The sequence below is a fragment of the Somniosus microcephalus genome, chromosome 1 (assembly GCF_052327205.1).
Source record: "Somniosus microcephalus isolate GS21.2 chromosome 1, FLI_Smic_1.0, whole genome shotgun sequence".
Taxonomy (NCBI): domain Eukaryota; kingdom Metazoa; phylum Chordata; class Chondrichthyes; order Squaliformes; family Somniosidae; genus Somniosus; species Somniosus microcephalus.
The window spans coordinates 411478686-411488609 of NC_140987.1; the positions used below are offsets into that span (position 1 = coordinate 411478686).

A 9924-nucleotide genomic window follows, 5' to 3' on the forward strand; every position below is an offset into this window, starting at 1 on the left:
TGAGCTAGACAAGAGCTAGCCATTATGGTTCAGAGAGCCCTCGTGAGCTTGTGCTCATTGCTAAACTGATGCCATGTTTAGTCATCAATTGCGATAAGTATTGCGTTTTGAATTGGCTCTGGGTATATATAATATTTTCTAAGGGCTAGTTATAAACTGTCTGACCCAATAAGCAACCCAGCCTCATATAACATATCTTGGCCAGCATTAATTATTTTGCAATGGCAGCCTAGAGGAGGAAATAAAACCAGAACTCCTGGTTTGTACTGAATTAGCTGATCTCAGCCAGGGCAACAGGAGAGCTACAGATAACCTCAACAGCCCTGACAAGAAAACAAGTCCCACTCCTAAATGCTGTATAGTTACCTCACCTAGAAAGTGCATGTGTGTGCACGGCAGGTGAGGTCAGGATTGGCTGTGCCTATGGTGCCCTCCACAATTGAGCAGCCTGTCGATAGTTGCTGTCTCGGCTCACATTCAGAGTGGCCATTTGGATAAGATAACTATTTCCCAATAAAAGTTTAGTGGCTTCAGGAGAGAAGGGGAGAATTTGATTTGGAAGCAGCAGCATATAAATGTAAATTTTTCATCATTATTACCAGGTTTGTTTTTTTAAATGATTGAAGACCGTGTGACCACACTAGCCGCTTTAAAATGTCTACTTAAATGTTAAGATTGCTTATATAATTTTAGAAATTGATTTTTTTGTGGTTATAGACTTCAAGAAAAGACTAATTCCTTGTGGCCATTCCTATTGAAGAAGCAACACCTGTACCAGAATCCCCTATATAAACCCAGTGCAATAAATATTGTGTTGAAGCCCAATACTGCCCCTTTTAACTTCAAGTAAGTGTGTCTCAAGGACTTGAAACTTTTTTGGTTTTGGTCCTTTGTTATTTCTTGTAACAGTTTTCTAGAAAATATTTTGAGCGAGCTTCCTTGATCAATTCGTGGGTGAAGGCAGTGCCTTGTGTAACAGTAGGACATATAGGCCAGAAGATCACTGGTTTCTTTGCTGAGTTAGCTGATATAGCCAGATCTGCAATGGGGGCATTGTAATTGGTCTTGTGCCTATCGGTTAGTGAACCATAGGCAAGGGGAAACCAGCCAGTCATTGTTCCAGCGATACCTGGTGCAAATAATGTGGGAATTTTAACCCCCAAGGACGAGTGGGTTGGTGGCTAGTGGGGAGGTCAAACATTTTCAAATCTAAAAAAACGCCCACTTCCTGTTTTACTGGAGGTGGGTTGGGGGCGGTGGGTGACCTGCCTGCTCTCAGGAGGCGCGCCGATCACTGAAAGCTTTTTTAAGCAGGATGCATGCCTTCATTTTAACAGCATTTTTATATTTAACTCGTGGAGGCCAGGATTCCTGGGCCTCGGTATCCCAGCAGGCAGCCTGTCAATCTGCAGGAAGTCTGAGAATCCTTTCCCCCCACCCCATCCTCTTCCTGGCCCCAAGTAAATATTGGGGCCAATATGTGTGTGGAGTTCTGTTGAGGACAGGATTTGGCTTGGCTTTAATGCTGTTCACATTTGAGTAAGACTCACACTTGGACAAGGTACCAGAGTGTGGCCAGCATCTATGAAACCATACCCAGTATCGGTCAGCACCTTCAGGTAAGGAGGGGTGAAAATTGGGCTGAGGGGAAACAGTACAGCATTTTTGTCAATCTTGTATTACATATTTACATCGAAGTTGTAAGAAAGTGCCAAGTTTCCTACTGATGAAATAATTTTCTTTTGCTATTTCTTAAATGTCAGTTTTAAAATAGTTACACCACACATTGGGCTGGATTTTGCTACGGGGGCGGGTTGGAGGTGGGAAACCCACATTCGGGCTTGTTGTCCCGCCTCCATGGAGATGTGGCCAACCCACTGGATTTTCCTCTGATTGACCTTGTTGAGCCCGCCCTGTGGGCTCAGCAGGCCAATTAAGGGCCACCCGGCAACAGGTGACGTCAGAGATTGACATTTCATCTGTCAAAAGCTTTTGGCAGATGAAATATCAGTGTTTAACAGCTGTTTGAAGCTGTCAAGCACTGAAAAACTGCTAATTCAGCCTCAGTCCTTTCTCAGGATAACTTTAAAATCATTTTGCTGCAGAAACCAAGAAGCTGATTTTTTTTTTAAAAATCGGAGCTTCTGTGGTTCTTGCAGCCGACTCCCGACACCGGAATGCAGGACTCCTGTAAAGGTAAGTAAAAGTAAGTTAAACTTATTTAAACACTTTAAACACTTGCAAAACACTTACCTTTGCACTCCTGCACCCCTCACTCACCTGAACACTGGGCATCTCGACCCCTCCAAGACCTCAGACCCACGTCCCGCCTCGAAAACTTTTCGTGGTTTGGAGCTGTTGGGAAGCCCACAAACCAGCAATAAAAATCGCGAATAGGCAAAAAACTACCTGTTAACAGGCAGTTTAATTGCCTTTAATCCCTTCCCGCCTCTGGGAGTCGGGTTCCAGCACTTGTCGGCAACCCGACTCCTATGAAATTGACATGGAGGCGGGATGGGGTTGGGACCCCCGGATCTCCGATTTTTATCGCCCGCACGCCTCCAACCCGAATCCAGGGGCTTAGGAAAATCCAGCCCATTGTATTCCAACTAAACTAATTGGCAAGCGTTTTCCTTCATTGCCTATGCTGCGTTTAAGCTAATGCTGTGAGTATCCCTTGTTGACTCACTTTAAAAAAAATAAATACAGGAAACTTTCGATTAACCGGCCCCTAAATAACCGGAACGCTCTATCCACCGGCAAAATTCAGGAGTCGGTTCAGGTAACCTTTTTTACTTTTACTTTTTTTTTACTCCATTTGTTGCTGTGCAAGGGTGTAGCTGAAGCTGTTGCTAAGCTACAGAGATGCTTGCAACTTGTGCCGATTTGTTTTGAAGCTGTTAGGGTTTGTTGCTTTATACGGAGCTCTGAGCTCCGTATCTTTTACTATAGCGTTCCGTTATCCGGAATTGTTGATGAACCGGCACCACGTCGGTCCCGTCCGTGCCGGATACCAGAAAGTTTCCTGTAAATAATAATTTCTCCCTTATGGGACATCAAACATCATCGCTGTGGTCAAGATGTTCTCTCTTTGGTTTGGTGCACGAGAGCATCAACAAACTATGTAACCATGATGGATAGATTGATTTTTATTGTTAATTCCATAAAGTGCAATCTCTTTTATTGAGCCCCTGATATGTTGGCTATTAATGTTTTACTGCCATACTTTTGCTTTGTAATAAAAAAAAGTTTAATAATCTGAGGTTCCTTTTGTAAGTTTCTATTTGTTACATGTATTCTTTGATGAAAATCCTCAGCCATTATTAGTTCACCAGAATATAACGTTTTTTTATTGCGAAAGGTTACTGCCATTTGTTAAAGTGCTGCTATCTTTATAAAGACTTCATCTGTTCTCCTGCCTAGGTTCTGGTGTGGTATGTATAATCATTTTGATCGAGGAATGCAACCAAAACAATCTGTGCTGGATTGTCTACATGCTTCAACGAAACAGAAAATTGAACTGGAGGGAACTGTAGCAGATCTGGATCAGGTAAGAGAATTTAAAATTGCTATGTTGAGGCTCTGTGATAAAAGGCACTGCTTGGTGTCATACAAGACATACAGACCATGAGGCCCAGATTCGGTTTGCATTCTGTACTGAGTTGGGGTGTTACATTTGGCCTTGCTGCCTGTCTTCAAGGGAGGGAAAAAAATCAGTCAATGTTTCCACTGCTGTCGCGTGGGCGGGTCCCCTCCGTTGCACATCACAGAATCACAGAAACCCACAGTGCAGATAGAGGCCATTTCGGCCCATCAAGCCTGCACCGACACATATCCCACCCTATCCCCGTAACCCCACGTATTTAATCCCCCTAACACTAAGGGTCAATTTATCATAGCCAATCAACCTAACCTGCACATCTTTGGACTGTGGGAGGAAACCGGAGCACCCGGAGTAAACCCACGCAAAACACAGGGAGAATGTGCAAACTCCACACAGACAGTCGCCCGAGGCCGGATTCGAACCCGGGTCCCTGGTGCTGTGAGGCAACAGTGCTAACCACTATGCCACCGTGCACATGTGCGAACCCCCTCAGTCTCTCTCGTACACTGACCTCATCTTTGCCGGCAACTGGCTAATACAGCCTCACAAGCTAACTTGGTATTTTACTCCCTGTCCTAATACACTGTACCTGTAGGCACTTTCTGCATCTTAGAGAACCAAAGTGAACTAACAGAGAAAGATTGCTACTTCTACAAAGACAGACAACTTGGTCTCGCTGGAAAGAGCTTACTACAGACCGTCTCCGACTGCTAATGCTACTGACTATTGATTGCCTACCATTAAAGGGGTGTAAAAGCCCTCTCTTTTATATCTTAATTGCGAAGGGAAGTCTCCCTATATTCACTTAACCACCAATCAGGATGATAACTGTTAGAAGGTCTCAACTCTGCCCTTTTACCAATTAAACCTTATAAATGTGGGTCCTGTGACTGTCATTGAGTCACTGGACATGGCTATTCCCAAGCAAGACTGACTTGTGTCTATGAATTCTTACAACCATTCCCCATCAACCTTATATTTTTATTTTCCATTAGGTGTTCCACTTGGGGACTGAGTTCGGGACAATGGGGTCTCGTACTAGTAAGAGATGTCCGTAGTATAAGCACTGTTTTTTTCTTATATCATTACTTGGGAACTTTTATAGCTTTAATTGCTTTATGACCTTTAGCTTAGATTTTAGTGGCCAAATTATCTGGGAACTTCATGGCCAAAAGCCTGGGTGATGCTTTAAATTAGCCTCACTTGTATTGGTTAAAAGCCCTTTCCCAGCATTCAGTTCAACAACTGAATCCATTTTGAGCAGACGACGCCACTGTCTTCACATGATGTCCACTTGTGCATATTTCCAGCAAGCTAAACTCCATTTTAGGGCATTTCCCCAACCAATCTTGAAGGCATCCTTTGGGAAATTCATAGGACACTGTTCCAACAAAATCCAAAGGGGTTAATTCATTAGGGATATCTCCTTTATTTAAAAAAAAAAAAAAAAAAATCTGCATTTAGTACTAATTTCTGTCTTGATATACAGTTGTGCCTTCATTTGGTCTGTCTTATTCACATTCATGCTGCCCTTACAATTGAGAAACAATTTTCTCCTGACAACTTGCCCTTTTTCATGCTTTTCAAGAATTCTTTTCTGTCCAATAAGTTTTCATTCCCAACGGTACTTTTCACAGAAATTCAAATTATGTCCACAAGATGTGTCAGCCCTGACGGTAAGTGTCAGCAGACTATACAACTATCCTCACATGGTATCCACTCTTGCACATTTCCAGCAATGCATTGCTGAATAGCAGTCAGGAGCCAGAAAGCTAACTAATTTTTCCCTCTGAAGTGTGGAAGCTCTAAAGCCACTGGTAGTGCCCCTACCACCTGTGTATGGCTCAGTACTCACTGGATAAACTTGGTGAACTGTTGATGGGAACCGTCGCAAGAAAGGATTGAGTTGTAACCCTGGTAATTACTGATCAGTATGCCTACTGCCAATCTTAAGGTTAATAGAAACGATAATGAATGGAAAAACTGTTGCAGGACGTCAATAGCTGCAGACAATTTGTCAGTCTTGTAGTCCAGAAATGAAACAGTTTAGAGTAGCAACCTATGGCATTTTGACATTCCAGCCTCATTGAGAATCACTCGATTTCTGGCATATCTGATGAACTCCTGAATTGATATGAAATGATAAACGGATGCTTATCTTTTGCAACACCTTGAAAGAATTGGACAGCGGTGTATGCAAAGCTCAGAAAGCCAAGCCAGTACTAACAAAAAATGCAGACGATGTTTTTGTGATAGTTACAAATCCGTTCCAATTGCAGACTTTCATATAATCTACAATGGACAGACAAGTAGCAAACATGGTAGAAGATTGGGATATCAAGAAAGCTGGTCCTACTTGCCATCATTCCTGTCTTCAGTTTTCTACAAGACCTATTGTCATTGAGAATCTGACTGCTTCTTGCATATCTGGTGAGCACCTAAATTGGTGCCAGTGCTTAAACCAGACCTCATGATTACACCAAGAGTACAGGAAGAGTAGCTGCATCTCCTTATAAATCCATCCAAAAAGTCAACAAATTGTTAGTGACAGAGCTTCACACACAGCTTCGTCTACCTTTGGAACTCTGTCCCTGTTATACATCAGTTTATAGAGTTCCTGGACCATGTCTTTGGTTATGGGAAATCTATTGCCCATTTGGATCACATTGAATTGTATCCTCGGCATGCCTTCAAGTGTAGAGAGAAAATTGTCATACTGATGCTGACAAGAATTGTTATGCCAATGCTATGTTAGGGAAAATGTAGAATGCTCGACCAATATGTAAATCATTGTATGTCTTTTTATAATTAGAGATTTAGTGAATGGAGTTTGAGTTGATGTGCATTGTTGTTTTTCTGATACCCTTTTCTATTTTTCTTCATACAGAAACTAATTCAACTGGATGAATCACATTCTGATACCTTTATCTTGCCTATGAAACTTTCTATTGAGGAAGACTCTTCCCAGTCCCAAGTACTTGGTGCTCCTCAGGACTATATGGAAGAACAGAAAATTCAGTTGCCAAATGGAACAGAAGAGGTAATAGAAACTATTGCTGATGGGAGAAAAGAAAGGGAAAATGTAACAGACTCTTCATCATTCACACATCAACCTCAATCTACTTTGAATTACGTTGACTCCATTGGCTTAGTCAAGTTGAACATACAAGTAGATGAAGAAAACCGTCAAATATTCCAAGATACAATAGAAAAATAATTACTTATTTCTAAGCAAATTGTATATGTGTTTGTTCACAAATGTATTTGTTCTTGATATTTTATATCATTCTGCAAAAGTGTGTCAAAGGGAAAATGCCAAGAAATAGCTTTTTAACAAAGGGAAGATATTTCATGATCTGTCAGGGAGTCTGGCTGTTTAAATGGAAGGATGTACTTCAGAGGGATAATTTTATAAAATTGCACTCCTAGTGTGGATCCTCACCTACCAGGAGCACATAGTGGAAATTTAGGCGACTGTCCACAATGGATGGGAAATTGTGGTCACTGCCCCTGAATTCCTGGTGTGCTCCTAGTGGTGAGGCTCAGATGTTATAATCTGTCCAGTTATTGCAAGTCTGTTTTATTGTATTTCTTAGACTTTAAAGGACCAATCTCACTAAGTGGCTTCATTGTAGTGTTTTAGAGTTTTACTACTGAAGAAACCAGTGTTGGGTGTGGTAAGCCCTTTTAGAAACCTAAACTGGTTGCTTTGTATATATATTGAGCAATTGACCAATATTTTTTCTAAATTGGAACTTCAAGTTTTAGATTAAATACTTTCTAATGAATAAACAGATTGTTATGATTGCATTTCCCTTTTTAATCTTTTCTCCAGTTTTTCTCTCCTCATCTGCCTTTCTATTACTCTTGTTCAGATATGGCTCCATGGCTGCCACCAGCCCTCTGACATCTTGCCCAAATGACCATTCTATGTGTAAGCCAATAAGACAACTTATTCGGCAATGATATTTGAGTCTAATCCCTGCCACATGTATTTCCCAGCAAGTGTCACTGCATAGTAATTCGGGACAGGAGCTCTGGCAAATTTCTACGACCAACTGCTGCCCCAACTGAGATCAAGTAACTTGGCACAAAGGGAGAGGAGGGGGGGATTGATCCAGGGCGTTCTGGTCTTGGCTGACTTAGAACCACCCTGGAATGGGGAGACCCTTTAAGGACTAGGTCACTGGAGTAAGTTGTATTTCACTATCGTTTTTGCAGGGTGGTTTTATAATTGGGTTGTACTAGTATTCTATTAATTATGAACAATATTGGTAATTAGCAAAAGATTTCACAGCTCTTTCAGAGTGATCATGAGACATTATCACTTCACATTTTGCCTGTTCTAAAGGTAATTGTGCTACATTTGCCATACTAGTCAGTGCTGATTTCTTACTTTAACGGACATCATGAGGAAACGTGCATTCCTGGGACTCCACGGTTTATTTTCTGATCTTTAATATTAGATTGTCATAAACATTTTATCTTTTCTAACATGTTTGGTTTATTGTTTTCTGTGATTTATTGTCCGAAAGTGAACCTCTGGTTATTCCAATTCCAAAGTTTCTTCGGCATTTCCTGGGCTACCACACCAACTAACCTAATCTCAGCTAGAGCACTACCCAGCACATTTCCTCATTGCCAGTCCCTACTGGGTGCACTAAAGAGCCAATAAGATGGAGGCCATGTTTTGCAATTCCTTTGGGGGGAGCTCTCGGGTTCTATGAAAATGTGTGCACTAGATAATGTCAGAAGTGCAGAATTCTTGTCCATTTATAATGTCGTGTGCTGTCAGATGGCAGGTTTTCCATGTGGGTTTGCCAACAACAAATAAGTAAAAATTAAACCGAGTAAAGTATTGTAGAGTTTGAGCTTCCCTAATGGCTTTTTCTTGAAGACTACTTACAGTCCTACAGTGTTCTCTGAAGAAAGTGTCTGAACAATGATCAGAATTTTATGATTTGAAATAGATCATAAAATTGTCACAATTAGGATTTTATTATACGGTGTGTATGTGTCACACATGTGTAAGACTAGATATTTGGTTCATATTTAAGGGTAGAAAATAGGGGGCTTATACACAAGTCATTGTGCTGGATGTTACTGCAGCTCACATTGGGGAATGTACTCGTTTGCTAACCAGCTCCTGCTCTCCTGTTCACCCTGGCTAGTGCAGCACCACTCCCTTCCCTCAGGCTCTAGGTCTCCTACTCGTATAAAGAGGTCATATTGGTGCAAATGAGAAGAATTCTCACCACTTCATCTATAACTGCTGACTGTCAGTACATGTACTGTTGGAGCTAGTTGGATCAGAGGAGGGATTTTTTTTTTTTTTTTAATTAGAGATCGGATTAATTTGTGTTTTGGAAACCATAGTTGGTGGGAGGAGGAAAAGTGTTGCTTTTAGTAAATTATTTTAAAGGATACCCAAGACAACGGTTTTAATGTAGCCTATAAATATAGTAAATGCACTAAATAGTTTGGATACAAGAATGTGTGGTTTATATACCATTTTACATATTAATTTTTGAGTGTTAGAAACTGTCAGTGGGATTATTGGGTACCCAATAACTTTATAGGAGCTAAAATGTCAAAGGAAAACAACAACCACTTGTATTTATATAGCGCCTTTAACATAGTAAAATGTCCCAAGGCGCTTCACAGGAGTATTATAAGACAAAAAACTTGACACAAGCTGTGAAAGTTTTGTAAAAATTCGTTTGCCCTCCAGTTTTCTTGCCTCCTTTCCTGAAAGCACCAACCAGTGCAGGGTTCATTACTAGGGTACATCTGCTCTGCCCATACTTCAACCAAATAGCATTTTGTATAAATCTCCTAGACAGTGTCAACAGGCTAATCAACTGTTTGTGGGAAGGAGCCAGATTCTGTACTATTTCACATTATACATGGACACGCACACAATCCAGTAGGAGTCCCTGGATAGCAATCGGGAGCAAAAACTGTCAATAACTTCCCATTTCCTCCCTTGGGCAGGGTGCTGAGGCCCTTTGTAGCACTCTCCTACCATCCTCGATTAAATCAGCTAATGCAGCACAGACTGAGAATTGAACCAGAGACCTGGTTTATCTGGCTCAGTTAACCATCCATTTTTTTCCTTAATCATTTTACAGTGCTATATTCGAATTCAGTTGACTTGAACAGTGTTTAAAAAGTAGAGAGTAAGATACTATGAAATTTTACCAAAATGAAGGCAACCCAATGAGATTTTGTAGAAAATGATTCATTCTGAACTTCTCCAGACTATTTATTTTTCTCCTTTAGATTATTATAAGTAGTTTTTAAGATCAGAATCAATCAGT

General features: G+C 41.0%; 1 protein-coding gene across 2 annotated transcripts in view; it reads left to right on the forward strand.

The window, feature by feature from the left end:
* mtmr8 (myotubularin related protein 8) overlaps positions 1 to 7414 on the forward strand; it is a 44461-nt gene extending 37047 nt beyond the window's left edge. For both annotated transcript variants that reach the window (XM_085999036.1, XM_085999028.1), the window contains 3 exons: positions 718 to 846; positions 3424 to 3550; positions 6492 to 7414. In XM_085999036.1, the coding sequence (XP_085855162.1) occupies positions 718 to 846; positions 3424 to 3550; positions 6492 to 6821 (586 nt within the window). In that variant the 3' untranslated portion in view covers positions 6822 to 7414. The remainder of the gene's footprint in view (positions 1 to 717; positions 847 to 3423; positions 3551 to 6491) is intronic.
* Positions 7415 to 9924: the final 2510 nt, after the last annotated feature.